This window comes from Bubalus bubalis, chromosome 6 (assembly GCF_019923935.1).
Source record: "Bubalus bubalis isolate 160015118507 breed Murrah chromosome 6, NDDB_SH_1, whole genome shotgun sequence".
Taxonomy (NCBI): Eukaryota; Metazoa; Chordata; class Mammalia; order Artiodactyla; family Bovidae; genus Bubalus; species Bubalus bubalis.
This window is the reverse complement of record NC_059162.1, coordinates 25380458-25397653: the sequence shown is the minus strand read 5'-3', so window position 1 is coordinate 25397653 and position 17196 is coordinate 25380458. Positions and strand designations below refer to the sequence as shown.

Genomic DNA, 17196 nt, shown 5'->3' with positions numbered 1-17196 from the left:
CAGAGAACTCTCCCTGGACCTTGACTAATTCTGAGGCTTCTCTGTGGTTTCAGGTATATTTTAGCATAGACACTGGTGACTGGTTGAATTTGTAATTTTCCCAGGCTCCATAGGTCCTCAATAAAATAGACTCAAACTGTCAGTTCAGTTTCAGTTCAGTTGCCCAGTCATGTCCGACTCTTTGCAACCCCATGGACTGCAGCATGCCAGGCTTCCCTGTCCATCACCAACTCCCAGAACTTGCTCAAACTCATGTCTATCGAGTTAATGATGCCATCCAACCATCTCGTCCTTTGTCATCCCCTTCTCCTCCTGCCTTCAATATTTCCCAGCATCAGGGTTGTTTCAAATGAGTCAGCTCTTTGCATCAGGTAGCCAAAGTATTGGAGCTTCAGCTTCAGCATCAATCCTTCCAATGAATATTCAGGACTGATTTTCCTTAGGATTGACTGGTTGGATCTCCTTGCAGTCCAAGGGACTCTCAAGAGTCTTCTCCAGCACCACAATTCAAAAGTATCAATTCTTCGGCGCTCAGCTTTCTTTATAGTCCAACTCTCACATCCATACATGACCACTGGAAAAACCATATCTTTGACTAGATGGACCTCTGTTGACAAAGTAATGTCTCTGCTTGTTAATATGTCAGATTGACTGTAATTTACTAAAAGCTGCTCTGGACATAAAAAAATGGCCTAACATTCTCAGAACTGAGACATATACACTAGGTGAAGCACCATTTAGAAAAGCCAAAAAGAAAACCTGTAAAAAGGAGATGGCTTTCCTTCTAGGAAGTTAGCCTGGAAAAACAGCTATGGTGGTTCAACACGACAAATATATCAATGACTCGTATACATACATACATAGTATCTTCAGTATAGCAGCCAGCTGATAAATAGAATTCTCGTGATTTTACATATCTATACTGCTCAGAGTTTAATATAAAACTTTCCTTTTTCAACTGATTTCACACACTGAGTAGAGGATAAGCCTCCCTCCATTATGACATTTGTTTATGGTACTGCTGATAAGGAAAAGGACCTTTGAAGTCCTTTTCAGTAGTATTCCTAAGAATGCTTATTATATTTCTTTAACTTCTCCCAAAGGAGTCGAGTTCAGATTGGTATAGAAGAGTAGTCAAAATCCTATTCCATTGTGCACGTACATACACACCCCTTTCCCCAGGAAGACACTCAGTCTTCCGGTCGAGGGAAACAGGTTTCTGTTCCTAGACCAAAGGACAGAGGAAGATTTCCCATGGGAGACAACAGACCCATTATTTGTCATCTTGTCTCTCTGAAACCTTCCAACTGGGTGGATGTTCCCACCCCCAATTGTGAAACACTATAATCATAGATAATAATAGCTGTTACACCTACCTCCTCCTTGATGTTTTCATCAATCTTTTTAGTGCTGCTAAGGTATAGCAGTGGCCAAAATCAAGCTCTCTCTCTTTCACATTGCCTAAAATCCAGCCTCACTCATCACACTGCCCAGTGTCCTCATGTTGGTGAGTAAGTAATGACACATGTGCCAAGGCCAATGAGGATGGGCAGAAGGTGGTTGTGAATGCCAGCTTTCAGATGGGCAGAAGGTGGTTGTGAATGCTTTATAAAATTATAGAACTATAAAATAAATGTTGCTAAGCTTATTTGGAGTTTTTTTCCCCAATTGGGAGCTAAGATATGTGTGTTTCTCAATGAGGTGCAATCAGTGTTTCGGGAGATGTGAGCAAACATGCAGCTACACAATTGTATCAGACACTGAATGTCTCCAGGTTGGATCTCTTTTCTGTTACATCTCTTCCTTCAGTGGTAACTTACATTGGTGCTAAAATTTCTTGCCTCTATAGTTGTAACCAGCAGAGTCTAGGGCTATGATAAAAATAAGGCCTCATCACAGCATCACAGAGTTTTATGACCTCTGGTAGGACATGCAGTACTGAAATATAGATGCTTTCTTAAAAAATGAACATTCTGATAGCACAGGAACTCTGCTAAATGTTATGTGGCAGCCTGGATGGGAGGAGAGTTTGGGGGAGAATGGATACATGCGTATGTAAGGTTGAGTCCCTTCTCTGTTCACCTGAAACCATCACAACATTGTTAATCAGCTATGCTAAGTCACTTCAGTCGTGTCCAACTCTGTGTGACCCCATAGATGGCAGCCCACCAGGCTCCTCTGTCCCTGGGATTCTCCAGGCAAGAATACTGGAGTGGGTTGCCACTTCCTTCTCCAATCAGCTATACCCCAATACAGTCAGCTATACCCCAATACAAATATACCCCAATACAAAATAAAAACGTTTTTTTTTTTAATTGGATATTTTGAATGTTATGTAGGGAAAAAAAGCATCCATTTCTCCAACTGCAGCCTTTCTTGGTCATCTCTCACTTTCAGCACCTTGCTCGTCCCACAAGGATCTGCACAGTACGAGGGAGTATCAGGAGAGAAGGGAGGGATAAACTGGCTCCAGTAGCTTCCACAGTAACAAACATTTGTTACGGAAGTCTTTGTCCATTACCTTCTGCCTCTGCACCCTCGGTATCCTGTGACCCTAGATGTGACATCCTGACACTTGTGTCCCCTCATCAGCAAGCAGAATGGCAAAGGCAAATCCCTCTAAGCTGGGAGGGACTGCAGGCTGAGCCTGGGGCATTGTGTTTAATGGGGAAATGCAAGGAGGCGGAGGAGTTGCTAACAGCATTCCTCCCCAGCCCTCCAAAGACACTGCTGTGCTTCACTTGGGCTAGTTCTCCTCCTAGACCACACAGAACACATGTGTCCTTACATCCCACGGGGATACGAGGTAAAGTGGGGACAGACTGGAGGTGGGAAGGGTAGGAAAGTGAGAATGAGTAAGAGGAGGCAGGAGGTGAAGCTGATCTGGAAGGGACAGGGCAGCACTGAGTGCTCCTAACACCCACAGTGCCCATCACCTACCACTAAATGATCCCCAGCAAATACACTCCAGAGTATAACTTTGATCCCCAGATACCAAAGCACTGAAAGACAGGGAGGACACTGATTTTCTGTGACAGATTTTGAAAAGAAAGTAAATAAATGAAGAGATATTGAGAAGTGTGCTCTAAGATCAGTTGAGATGAGAGCAACAGCCATGCATGTGGTGGGAATGTTCGCTGCCCCAGATGGATGTGCTTTCTTAGTCACAAACACACTTCGACACTTCCCTTTGGCTCCCCTCGTTTTGCTCGGACCCACCTGGTACGTTCCCTGTGGCTTTGCAATGATGGACGTCCCGTCCCCAAAGGTGGCGCAGCAGCTACTGTCCTCGCAGTTGGTGATGACCGTGGCGTAGTGCGAGCTTTCAATCCGCATGCACTTCACCTGCCTGGCGATCCTCTGAGGACCTTCGGCTGCGGGCAAATGCACAGGAGCAGGTCTGACAGGATGCACGCAAGGGGAACACGCCTGCCTGCTGACTGCCTGGCTGAGAACTCACTCCACGGGGCTGCTGTGTGGGCTACTGCTGTATCAACTCGGAGCCTTTGTTTGAGAAGGCATATTAATTTAGTGTGCTGGTTTTGTCCTCACCGTTCTTTTTGAGAAGTTGAAAACATCCAGAAAAGCACAAAATATAACTTAACTGTACATGTTTGCCAATCAGAATTTACACTCATTAAATTTTGCCATATTTGCTTCATTTTTAACATGTACATAAGAGAGAAGTTACAGGTAAAGTTCACATCTCTTCCTATCTCTGACTGTATTTCTTTTTCTCACAATCCACTATAATACTTTTATATAAATGTATATATCAGAAATATTTTGTTGCTTTAAATTTACATAAGTTATATATCACCCTGTGTATCATACTACTGGGCTTCCCTGGTGGCCTAGACAATAAAGAATCTGCCTGCAACGCAGGAGGCCTGGGTTCGATCCCTGGGTCAGGAAGATCCCCTGGAGAAGGGAATGGCTACCCACTCCAGTACTCTTGCCTGGAGAATTTCATGGACAGAGGAGCCTGGTGGGCTACAGTCCATGGGGTCCCCAAAGAATCGAACATGACTGAGCAACTGACACACACTTGAATTTTTCACTTAATGTTTTGAGGCCTTTAGCCATCTTGATATATATGTGCTGATGTAAACAGGTACATGTGTGGGTACTTCATTTATTTTAATTGCTACATAGTATCCCTTTGTAAGAATAAACCACATTTTACTTTTCTGTTCTGTTGTTAATGGACATTTATGCTTTCCCAATATTTTAATATTATACTCAGTGTTGCAAGAAGCATCTCTGTACTTGCTTCTTTGTGCAAATGTATGAGTGTCTTTCCCAAGAAAAGGAAAAAGCTTTGAAAGCTATCCCAGGACAATTGGAATAGACATTTCTCTAGTGGGAAATTGACTTGCAGAGATATTTCCCAACCCACCCCCTATAACCCAATAAAAATAAAAACAAAAGAAAAGAGTATCTTTCTATATATACCCAGATGGAGAATTAGTGTATCACATGATATGCACTTTTCAATTCACCAGATATTTTAAAATTGCCCACCCAAGTGGCTTTTTAAGTTTTCACTCTAACAGGATATAAAGGTTCCTCTCTTTCTACTCACTTGCCATTTTGTTGCATTTAATTTGGCAATGAACCATTTCATGCATTCAACAAATAAACCCCAGAATTAAACAAAAGTGAATTAGGGAATAATTTTTATTTCAAAATCTTGTTTAAATTTAGCTTAGGAAGGGTGTTAGGTTTTTAGATTATATGAACAGACTCCAGTTCATTAGCAGCTGCCACTTTCTTTTCTGAGAATTGTCAGACAGAATTGAAGGAGGACATATCTGAGGTCTATGTAGGAAAATTAGATTCCTTAAGGATCAAAGGAAACAGGTCTGAAATCTAATTGCTCAGTACAGTTGACTCATGATTATTAACTTTTAGTTAATACCAATCCAGGTTGTAGCTTTTTAGTGGTAAAAATAGGAAAAGCACTATTACTTTCCATTAGCCAACTGGAGCTGTTATCACTCCCGTGTCAGCTGAGGATAAAGACCATAATAAAGGTCCCCATTGGTTCTGGTTTGGACTGCCTGGGTATTCTTTGGTTGATTTGAGTTCTTAAAAAAAATTTGTTTTTCTTACAAGTGTTTTGAAAAATCAGTGAAGTTTTTACCTATCCTATCCTAAAGACATAATATTGTCATCTACTTGAAAAAGAATAAATACATGTATATGTGTAACTGAATCACTTTGCTGTGAACCTAAAACACAGTATTAACCAACTATCTGCTGCTGCTGCTCAGTCGCTTCAGTCATGTCGAACTCTTTGAGACTCTATGTAGTCCTCCAGAAAAATTAAAGCTTACCTGTCTCTTGATCCTCTGAAGAAATAGTCGGATCTTCATAAACTTGATAAAAGGTTGTGATCCTGGTACCATCAGCATGATCCACTATCCGAGTACCATCTTTCTTTTCAATGATGATCACTTTGTCTTCTCGAGTTGTCATAACCTGAACATACAAAGGCAGAGCATCATCATTTGCTCAGCTGGTTGGTTAATCCCAAGTTTGCTTATTTTTACACCCCAGTGATTACCATCAAAAGCCTGATTATTTAAAAGTGAAAGTTTTATCTCATCTACTTGATCTAATCTTTATAACAATCCTGGAGGAAACTCAGGCTTAGAGCAGTTAAGTAACTTGCCTAAAGTCACTCAGCATGTGCCAGAGCTGATGCTGGACCAAGACTCTTACTTCAACAGTGATGCTCCTTCCATGGTCACACATTTGTGAGTCAAAAGCTAATGTCAGGAGTGATATGACCCAGGTATACGCAGGAAGATGACCCCAGGTCCTGTTCCCTTAGAAACTACAGGTTTAAGATAAGCCAGGGACCACTGGTGTCTGTAGTGAGGGTTCTGATGTGGTCTGCTTCCCCTGAGGATGCAATACCAGAGCCTGGATTTTGGGTGTTGGCACAGGGAGCCATGGGTGAAAGGCTGGTATAGGGAAGCATGGAAGAAAGGTGTGCTGGACACAAGGGAACTCAGATACCAATGGGCAGAGTAGTGGGAGCAAGGCTAGAAGGTGAGGGACCATATTGGGAAGCTTGTTAAGTCATATCAAGGACTCAGTTGTTATCCAAAGAGGGGCAAAGCAGTAGAGGAGAGTTTTAGGTATGTGGACTAGAGCCAGAAACACACAAAGAATTTAGTCCTAGTAAGTGCTTCAATTACTTTGCCAACAAAGGTCCATCTAGTCAAGGCTATGGTTTTTCCAGTGGTCATGTATGCATGTGAGAGTTGGACTGTGAAGAAAGCTGAGCGCCAAAGAATTGATGCTTTTGTTTTTTTTTTAATATTATTATTATTATTTTACTTTACAATATTGTATTGGTTTTGCCATACATCAACATGCATCTGCCACAGGTGTACACATGTTCCCCATCCTGAACCCCCCTCCCACCTCCCTCTGGGTCATCCCAGTGCACCAGCCACGCACCTATAGACATCTTATCTTTGACAAAGGAGGCAAGAATATACAATGGAGAAAAGACAATCTCTTTAACAAATGGTAATGGAGAAAAGACAATCTCTTTAACAAATGGTGCTGGGAAAACTGGTCAACAACTTGTAAAAGAATGAAACTAGAACAATTTCTAACACCATACACAAAACTCAACAAAACTCAAAATGGATTAAAGATCTAAACATAAGACCAGAAACTATAAAACTCTTAGAGGAGAACATAGGCAAAACACTCTCCAACATACATCAACTGGTCAATAACTTGTAAAAGAATGAAACTAGAACAATTTCTAACACCATACACAAAGCTCACAAAACTCAAAATGGATTAAAGATCTAAACATAAGACCAGAAATTATAAAACTCCTAGAGGAGAACATAGGCAAAACACTCTCCGGCATACATCACAGCAGGATCCTCTATGACCCACCTCCCAGAATATTGGAAATAAAAGCAAAAATAAACAAATGGGATCTAATTAAAATTAAAAGCTTCTGCACAACAAAAGAGACTATAAGCAAGGTGAAAAGAATTGATGCTTTTGAACTGTGGTGTTGGAGAAGACTCTGGAGAGTCCCTTGGACTGCAAGGAGATCCAACCAGTCCATTCTGAAGATCAGCCCTGGGATTTCTTTGGAGGGAATGATGCAAAAGCTGAAACTCCAGTACTTTGGCCACCTCATGCGAAGAGTTGACTCATTGGAAAAGACCCTGATGCTGGGAGGCATTGGGGGCAGGAGGAAAAGGGGATGACAGAGGATGAGATGGCTGGATGGCATCACCGACTCGATGAGAGTGAGTTTGAGTGAACTCCGGGAGTTGGTGATGGACAGGGAGGCCTGGCGTGCTGCGATTCATGGGGTCGCAAAGAGTCGGACACGACTGAGCGACTGAACTGAACTGAACTGAAGTGCTTCAATTTGAAAGAACACTGAGACTTTTGTTTCCTGTAGCCAAATGGTTCAGAGGAGCTCTAAACCCCCAGCTGCACATGTGTGTGTGAAGGTGTGCCAGGTCTCCCTTCAAGACAGGACTTGCTCCCCACCTGTGGGGAGGGAAGTTGGAAAACAGCCTCCAGATGTCAGTTCTTCCAGCACCTGCCTCAACTGCAGAGAGATGCCTTGCCTGACTTCCATTGTTCTGCTAAGACAGAGACACACTGATCTGGCTCCCGCTCCCCGACTTGGGACACTGGGACGGATGACACTGGCTCCTGAGCTCCTGCCATGGAGCTCTGTGGTGTCTGCACCATAGCTCGGCTTCTCTCTCTGCCCATTCCTGCTTCCCCACTGCTTCCTTTCACAAATGGTGTCTCTTAAAAACATCTTATACAAGCAAACTTCATCTGTTTGCTACTGCAGATCCCAACTGGCAACAATGCACTCCAGTTGTATAATGCATATTATAGGCAAAAGGAGAGGAGGGCGGCAGAGGATGAGATGGTTGGATGGCATCACCAACTCAAAGGACATGAGTTTGAGCAAACTCCGGGAGATAGTGAAGGACAGGGAAGCCTGGTGTGCTGTAGCCCATGGGGTCACCAAGAGTCGGACATGAATTTGCGATTGAACAACAACAATGTATATTTTAAAATCATTGGGTACTTTCTACCTTGTACTGCCCTAACTGTAAGGGACACAGTTTTCACTAAAGAGTCCAGATGAATATGAAGTTTGCTAGCTGTTTTCTGACTCTGACTGTCTAGGGTTTTTGGGAGAAGATGATAATTATATTTGTATCTTTTTATGGTAGGCAGAAAACAATATATTTCAGAGAGAGGTCCATGCTAATCTTTAAGTTCTTCTCTTTCACACTCTCACCCAATGATACAGATGTGTATATCTATATCTATCCATCCACTGAATGTATCTAATGAGGAATAGTGCTGTAGAATGCAGGATTGAAAACATGAGCTTTGGAGTTAACCTGCCCAAGTTCAATTTCTGACTCCACAGGTGATTTAGGCAAGTTGCTTACCTTCTCTGTGTTCTAGTTTCCTCATCTGCAAAATGGAGCCAACATCAGCATATTTTTCAGAGACATTATATGGACTAAATGAGAGAATGCTGGTAAAGTGGCTCACATTTAATTGGTCAAGTTAGCAATGCTAAATATTAGCTCTTCATCTAGTATAGAAATTTACATGTTATTACTTATAACTATTCTAACATTTCATGATATCACATAACATTGACATTTTCTGGTCACCATAGGCTCAGGAAATAATCATTTTTAGTGGTAGCAAGAACACAGCAGCAAGAATATTTCCTGAACACCTGATAGTGTTAATCTGGTATTAATCTTCCCAAGTATTTTAGGTAATGACCATAATCTTCATTTTAGGAATAAGAAAACCTAAATTAGAAATAGTCAAAGTCATGCATCTTGTAAGAAACATGGCTGGGGTTCAAAGCCATGTCTGCCTCACTGCAAGGTTAGTGCCACTCCTGTAAAATGGCTACTTCATGTCACTTTTGATCTTATTTCATATGATCATTGGCTTTTATTTGCATAATGGTTAAGTACATGAGATCTAGAATGCAACCTTGGGGTCCACATTCTGAATCTACCACTTGCTGAGTGATTTTGGAAAAATTATTTAGCCTGTTTGTAGCTTCTTTGTCTCATATGTAAAATGGAAACAGCAATAGTTTCTTGTGAGAATTAGATAAGTTATATCTGGAAAGCACTGAACAAGGCCTGGGATGGTGCTGCTGCTGCTGCTAAGTCGCCCCAGTCATGTCTGACTCTCTGTGACCCCATAGACGGCAGCCCACCAGGCTCCCCCGTCCCTGGGATTCTCCAGGCAAGAACACTGGAGTGGGTTGCCATTTCCTTCTCCAATGCATGAAAGTGAAAAGTGAAAGTGAAGTCGCTCAGTTGTGTCCAACTCTTCGCGACCCCATGGACTGCAGCCCACCAGGCTCCTCCGTCCATTGGATTTTCCAGGCAAGAGGACTGAGTGCTCAGTAAATACTGTTACCATTGTTGTGATTAGACTGTTGGGTGTCTATGTTTGAATCCAGGCTCCCAACTGTTGATTTGTGCTTCCATAATGGTTCTAGGTATCAGTAAAGGAAGGGGCTTCCCTGGTTTCTCAGTGGAAAAGAGTCTGCCTGCCAATGCAGGAGACCTGGGTTCAATTCCTGGGTCAGGAAGATCCCTTGGAGAAGGAAATAGCAACCCACTCCAGTATTCTTGCCTGGGAAATCCCATGGACAGAGGAGCCTGGCAGGCTACAATCCATGGGGTTGCAAAGAGTTGGACATGACTTAGTGACTAAACCACCACCACCACCAGTAAAAGAAAGTAAGGGTCATTAACTAAGAAATACCAAATTTGCATATTAAAGCAAATAATCTGTACTGAGGCTGAATTAAAATGAGCTATTTGAAGTGACCAAAGCCATCCTGAGATAATATGTATTTTGAATCTCATAAGAAAGAACTAGCAAACAAGGTAGAAGAGTATGAAACTGTTACAGAAGCAGGCTGAAGAAGAAAGGAAAACACGTTTGGTAAGATGATGAAATTTATCTCAATGTGAAGCAGACATTCTGCTTCTGACTAGCAGTTTGTGGTTGTAAACAAAGGTTGGAAGTCCAAAAACTAGAGACAAGGCATGCAGGATTCTTTGTCTTGTTTAGATTTAGAGGTGCAAAGCTCCGTATAAGATGATAGAGGAATAGCTGAATAATGGAAAGAGCCCAGTTTCTAGTCACCAATCACTGATGACAAACCTGGTTCCAGCACTTTCTGGCCACATTACTTCATTTGCTGAGGCTTACCTTCCTTGTCTGTATAATATACACTGGTGTGAGGCCTGAATAGAGAATGTATGCAAGATGCTAACAGAAAGCCTGGCCCATAGAAAATGCTATTGTACATCCCAGGGGTTTAAATTTCACATCTGCTTCACAGATAAACAAAACCATTATTTTCTATACCACTAATATATCACTTTTTCTTAGGTTACAAATAAAATCTTTTTACAGAGGCTTTATGGCATTGTTGAATTTTTGAGTTATTTGATATGAGCCTCTCATTAAATATACTGTAAATTATTTGAAGTCAAGGATCATGAACAAATTTCTACAATGCATGTCAGGTACATACGAGAAGTAGAAGCAAGGCAGAGCCCCACACGTCTAGAATATAAATACATTTAACATGAAGAAATATAGGATATCACTAATCATATGTCTTAAAAGTGGAATAGAAAATTCATCATCTGTCTCTTACTTCAAGAATTAGTATTTCATGATACATTACTCTGGGTCAAATAAACCATACAGTAGTTTTAGATTTGGGAAGATGAATCCATCTATTTATACATAAGGTGGCTACTTAACAGATAGTTATTGAAAATTTATTATTTGCCAGGCATTCTTCCACATGTTGTTTTACAACTCTGATGATTTGGAAAAATTTATAATATACAATAGTTTGTCATACCGTTCCATTGACAGGATCTGTGGCTTTAAAGGATAAAAACGGGGCCAAGTCTGCTATTCTTTCTGATCCTTTGGTGCCAATCCGATTTCCTTGAGGTGTAGTTGTAAACCAGGTGCCTAAGTGAACATCCATAGGGGTTATTGTTTGAACTGTTTCTGGGGGAGGTTCATGGCTTTCATTTTTATGTGCCATAGGTGACTGATTTTTCTGAAATTTTCCTGTGGGAGTTCAAGTATATCAAATACAACAATTTAACTATAATATCACTTACATAGAATTATTCATTAAGTTTTAATATAGTGTAGGCTACCTCAGACACTGTTGCATAGAAAGTCCAAGTGGTGGTCATCAGTTATATTATTTCTCAAGTAGGAAAAAATCAGTTTATGAATATCTTATTCTTGGCACTTGAACCTTGTCTGGATTCCCATCACCTCCCACAAATATATACATGCATAGAAAGTTCACTGTCTATGGAACAATACACACTATTATCAGTTCTCTACACTTTTAAGTCTTGCTTACCTCTCCTCAGATTCCAGGTTTGGAGCCCTGTACCCAGCTTTTTAAAGTCTACATTTTCTCCCATGTATCTGTCAAGCTTTCAGATTCTTTTTCTTTGACTTATTATAGACTCTAGTATGATTGAGTATAATTTTAACTCTTCATTCCCCTAATTTTGTCATATTTCAGTTCCAGGAAACATCTCTCTTGAGCCCTGGATCTGGAGAACATTACCAGTCAAGCATATCTTTGGCCTCTCATACAGAGAGGATTTGTCCAGTTTAATTACTACATTTAAAACCATCTGTTGTGAAAGAAATCAAAGAGGACACTAATAGATGGAGAAATATACCGTGTTCATGGATTGGAAGAATCAATATAGTGAAAATGAGTATACTACCCAAAGCAATTTATAGATTCAATGCAATCCCTATCAAGCTACCAACAGCATTCTTCACAGAGCTAGAACAAATAATTTCACAATTTGTATGGAAATACAAAAAACCTCGAATAGCCAAAGTGATCTTGAGAAAGAAGAATGGAACTGGAGGAATCAACCTACCTGACTTCAGGCTCTACTACAAAGCCACAGTTATCAAGACAGTATGGTACTGGCACAAAGACAGAAATATAGATCAATGGAACAAAATAGAAAGCCCAGAGATAAATCCACGCACATATGGACACCTTATCTTTGACAAAGGAGGCAAGAATATACAATGGATTAAAGACAACCTCTTTAACAAGTGGTGCTGGGAAATCTGGTCAACCACTTGTAAAAGAATGAAACTAGAACACTTTCTAACACCATACACAAAAATAAACTCAAAATGGATTAAAGATCTAAATGTAAGACCGGAAACTATAAAACTCCTAGAGGAGAACATAGGCAAAACACACTCTGACATACATCACAGCAGGATCCTCTATGACCCACCTCCCAGAATATTGGAAATAAAAACAAACAAATGGGACCTAATTAAACTTAAAAGCTTCTGCACATCAAAGGAAACTATTAGCAAGGTGAAAAGGCAGCCTTCAGAATGGGAGAAAATAATAGCAAATGAAGCAACTGACAAACAACTAATCTCAAAAATATACAAGCAACTCCTACAGCTCAACTCCAGAAAAATAAATGACCCAATCAAAAAATGGGCCAAAGAACTAAATAGACATTTCTCCAAAGAAGACATACAGATGGCTAACAAACACATGAAAAGATGCTTAACATCACTCATTATCAGAGAAATGCAAATCAAAACCACTATGAGGTACCACTTCACACCAGTCAGAATGGCTGCGATCCAAAAGTCTACAAGTAATAAATGCTGGAGAGGGTGTGGAGTAAAGGGAACCCTCTTACACTGTTGGTGGGAATGCAAACTAGTACAGCCACTATGGAGAACAGTGTGGAGATTCCTTAAAAAACTGGAAATAGACCTGCCTTATGATCCAGCAATCCCACTGCTGGGCATACACACTGAGGAAACCAGAAGGGAAAGAGACATGTGTACCCCAATGTTCATCGCAGCACTGTTTATAATAGCCAGGATATGGAAGCAACCTAGATGTCCATCAGCAGATGAATGGATAAGAAAGCAGTGGTACATATACACAATGGAGTATTACTCAGCCATTAAAAAGAATACATTTGAATCAGTTCTAACAAGGTGGATGAAACTGGAGCCTATCATACAGAGTGAAGTAAGCCAGAAAGAAAAACACCAATACAGTATACTAATGCATATATATGGAATTTAGAAAGATGGTAACAATAACCCTGTGTACGAGACAGCAAAAGAGACACTGATGTATAGAACAGTCTTATGGACTCTGTGGGAGAGGGAGAGGGTGGGAAGATTTGGGAGAATGGCATTGAAACATGTAAAATATCATGTATGAAACGAGTTGCCAGTCCAGGTTCAATGCACGATACTGGATGCTTGGGGCTAGCGCACTGGGACGACCCAGAGGGATGGTATGGGGAGGGAGGAGGGAGGAGGGTTCAGGATGGGGAACACATGTATACCTGTGGCGGATTCATTTTGATATTTGGCAAAACTAATACAATTATGTAAAGTTTAAAAATAAAATAAAATAAAAAAAAAGTCAAAAAAAAAAAAGAAAAGAAAAAAAAAACCATCTGTTACGCACATCCCTCTCAAACCCTCCCCACCACCATTAAATTGGAACAAGAAGACAGAACCAAGGAAACTCACATGTAACCCTGTAAATATTATCTCAGTTCCTCTATCAAGGTAGATTTACTCTATTTGTATAAGTAACAAGTAATCTCTAGACAAGATCTGCCTGTATTGTCAAGCCTCAGTGATGAAGTAAATTCAGACTGAGAAAAAAAAAGTTGCAAAAAAGATAGTGAAGTATTGTTGCCTCCAGGGAGGTTGTTTAGATTTAAACCATGAAATGTGCAACAGGGCATGGATCTTGGTGTAAGATGCTGAGTCAACTAACAGGGGGAACCAAAGAAGAAAGATACATTTAGATATATTTAAGCCTTTCCATTGCTCTAAGACTTAATTTGGACATATTAGCATTTCTAGAGGACTGAAAGAGAACTGAAAGATAGACATGTAGAAATTATTTAGAATGAAGCTCAAAGAGCCAATGTAAAGAGAGGTAAAAGTTCTCTAACATAAGTTTAATTGGAATTATAGAAGAAGAAGAGAGAGAAATGGATCAGAAGCAATACTTAAAAAAAATATTTAGAAAGTTCCAGAACCAATAAAACATACTAATCTACATATTCAAGAAGCCCAATATAGTCTCATTTGGGTAAATAAAAAGAAACCCATACCACTGCAGATGGTGATTGCAGCCATGAAATTAAAAGATGCTTGTGCCTTGGAAGGGAAGTTATGACCAACCTGGACAGCATATTAAAAAGCAGAGACATTACTTTGTCAACAAAGGTCCATCTAGTCAAGGCTATGGTTTTTCTAGTAGTCATGTATGGATGTGAGAGTTGGACTACAAAGAAAGCTGAGTGCAGAAGAATTGATGCTTTTGAACTATGGTGTTGGAGAAGACTCTTGAGAATCCCTTGGACTGCAAGGAGATCCAACCAGTCCATCCTAAAGGAGATCAGTCCTGGGTGTTCATTGGAAGGACTGATGTTGAAGCTGAAACTCCAATACTTTGGCCACCCGATGCGAAGAGCTGACTCATTTGAAAAGACCCTGATGCTGGGAAAGATAGAAGGCAGGAGGAGAAGGGAATGACAGAGGATGAGATGATTAGATGGCATCACCAACTCAATGGACATGAGTTTGGGTAAACTCCGGGAGTTGGTGATGGACAGGGAGGCCTGGTGTGCTGCCGTTCATGGGATTGCAAATAGTCAGACATGACTGAGGGACTGAACTGAACTGAACTGATACCTAGTTAAATCATATTGACACTGCATTAAAAAATAAAATGTTTTAAAGGCAGACTTCCCTGGTGGCTCAGACGGTAAAACGTCTGTCTACAATGTGGGAGACCCGGGTTCGATCCCTGGGTTGGGAAGATCCGCTGGAGAAGGAAATGGCAATCCACTCCAGTACTATTGCCTGGAAAATCCCATGGACAGAGGGGCCTGGTAGGCTACAGTCCATGGGGTCGCAAAGAGTCGAACACGACTGAGCGACTTCACTTACTTACTTTTTTCACTTAGATTATCTTCTAAGCAACAACAATTAGATAGACAACCTTTTCAACAGTAAAAATCAATGCAAGACTAGTATGAAGAATTATTGTCCACATCAGTCAGTTCATTCACTCAGTCATGTCTGACTCTTCCCTGTCCATCAACAACTCCCAGAGCTTGCTCAAACTCATCAAGTCAGTGATGCCATCCAACCATCTTATTCTCTGTTGTTCCCTTCTCCTCCTGCTTTGAATCTTTCTCAGCATCAGGGTCTTCTCAAATGAGTCAGTTCTTCGCATCAGGTGGTCAGTGTATTGGAGTTTCAGGGTCAGCATCAGTCTTTTCAATGAATATTCAGGACTGATTTATTTTAGGATGGACTGGTTGGATCTCCTTGCAGTCCAAGGGACTCTCAAGAGTCTTTTCCAACAACACAGTTCAAAAGCATCAGTTCTTTGGTGCTCAGCTTTCTTTATGGTCCAGCTCTCACATCCATACATGACTACTGGAAAAACTATAGGTTTGACTAGATAGACCTCTGTCAGCAAAGTAATTTCTCTGCTTTTTAATACACTGTCTAGATTGGTCATAGCTTTTCTTCCAAGGAGCAAGTGTCTTTTAATTTCATGGCTGCAGTCACCATCTGCAGTGATTTTGGAGCCCCCAGAATAAAGTCTCTCACTGTTTCCATTGTTTCTCCATCTATTTGCCAGGAAGTGATGAGACTGGATGCTATGATCTCAGTTTTTTGAATGCAGAATTTTAAGCCAACTTTTTCACTCTCCTCTTTCACTTTCATCAAGAGACTCTTTAGTTCTTTATTGTCCACATACTAAGAGGAAATACCTGTCAGTCTATAATTATATACCTAGTGAAATTATCTTTCAAGAATGTTGTTGTTTAGTTGCTAAGTCATGTCCGAATCTTTTGCCACCCCATGATCTGCAGTACACCAGGTTCTTCTGTCCACGGGATTTCCCAGGAAAGAATACTAGAGTGTGTTACCATTTCCTTCTCTCAGGGATCTTCCTGAATCAGGGATCTAATTTGTGTCTCCTGCATTGGCAGGAGGATTCTTTTTTTTTTTTTTTACTGTTTTATAATCTGTTTTATATTCATTCATAATACATAATGAATATTTCTTATGCCATTAAATAATATTCCACAATGTTATTTTGATAGCTTTAGCATATTCCATTATGTATAATTATATTTTCACCAGTCTTGTCTTGTTAGGTGTTTAAATTGTCCCTTTTATTATTAAACTCATGCATCAAAGAACATCCTTTGTATACATGTATGCTTATTTGCTTATGATATATTTTTACATTTTTTCTTATTTAAAAAATAATATATACACACTTTTAAAAAAGTGGTATTGCAAGTTTTATATTACTAATAAAATTATTAGTAGCAATAGTAATATAAGTAATATTTTATTTTTATGGTAAAATAACAAATTTATATCTCGTTTCCCCCATTTTTAGTTCTTTTTTTTTTAATTTTATTTTATTTTTAAACTTTACATAATTGTATTAGTTTTGCCAAATATCAAAATGAATCCGCCACAGGTATACATGTGTTTCCCATCCTGAACCCTCCTCCCTCCTCCCTCCCCATACCATCCCTCTGGGTGGTCCCAGTGTACCAGCCCCAAGCATCCAGCATCATGCATTGAACCTGGACTGGCAACTCGTTTCATACATGATATTTTACATGTTTCAATGCCATTCTCCCAAATCTTCCCAGCCTCTCCCTCTCCCACAAAGTCCATAAGACTGTTCTATACTGGGTCACCTAGGAAGCCCCTTTAAGAATGAGGACAACATAAAGATATTTTCAGAAAATATGGTATGTAATACGTAGCCTATAATCTCCAATTAAAACACAGAATCATCTAATTTTAAAATATACACCTACATGAGTTTGAGCAAACTCAGGAGTTGGTGATAGACAAGGAAGCCTGGCGTGCTGCAGTCCATGGGTCACAAAGAGTCAGACATGACTGAGTGACTGACTGATATTATGCTCACAAGGGGGCTTCCCAGGTGATTCAGTGAGAAAGAATCCACCTGCCAGTGCAGGAGTTGCA

The 17196-nt window shown here is 40.4% G+C and overlaps 1 protein-coding gene across 2 annotated transcripts in view; it reads right to left on the bottom strand.

The window, feature by feature from the left end:
• SPAG17 (sperm associated antigen 17) overlaps positions 1–17196 on the bottom strand; it is a 250107-nt gene that overhangs the window by 51906 nt on the left and 181005 nt on the right. For both annotated transcript variants that reach the window (XM_025288015.3, XM_044944491.2), the window contains 3 exons: positions 10955–11070; positions 5340–5484; positions 3220–3374 (listed from right to left, as the gene is read on the bottom strand). In XM_025288015.3, coding sequence (XP_025143800.3) covers positions 3220–3374; positions 5340–5484; positions 10955–11070 — 416 coding nt within the window. The remainder of the gene's footprint in view (positions 1–3219; positions 3375–5339; positions 5485–10954; positions 11071–17196) is intronic.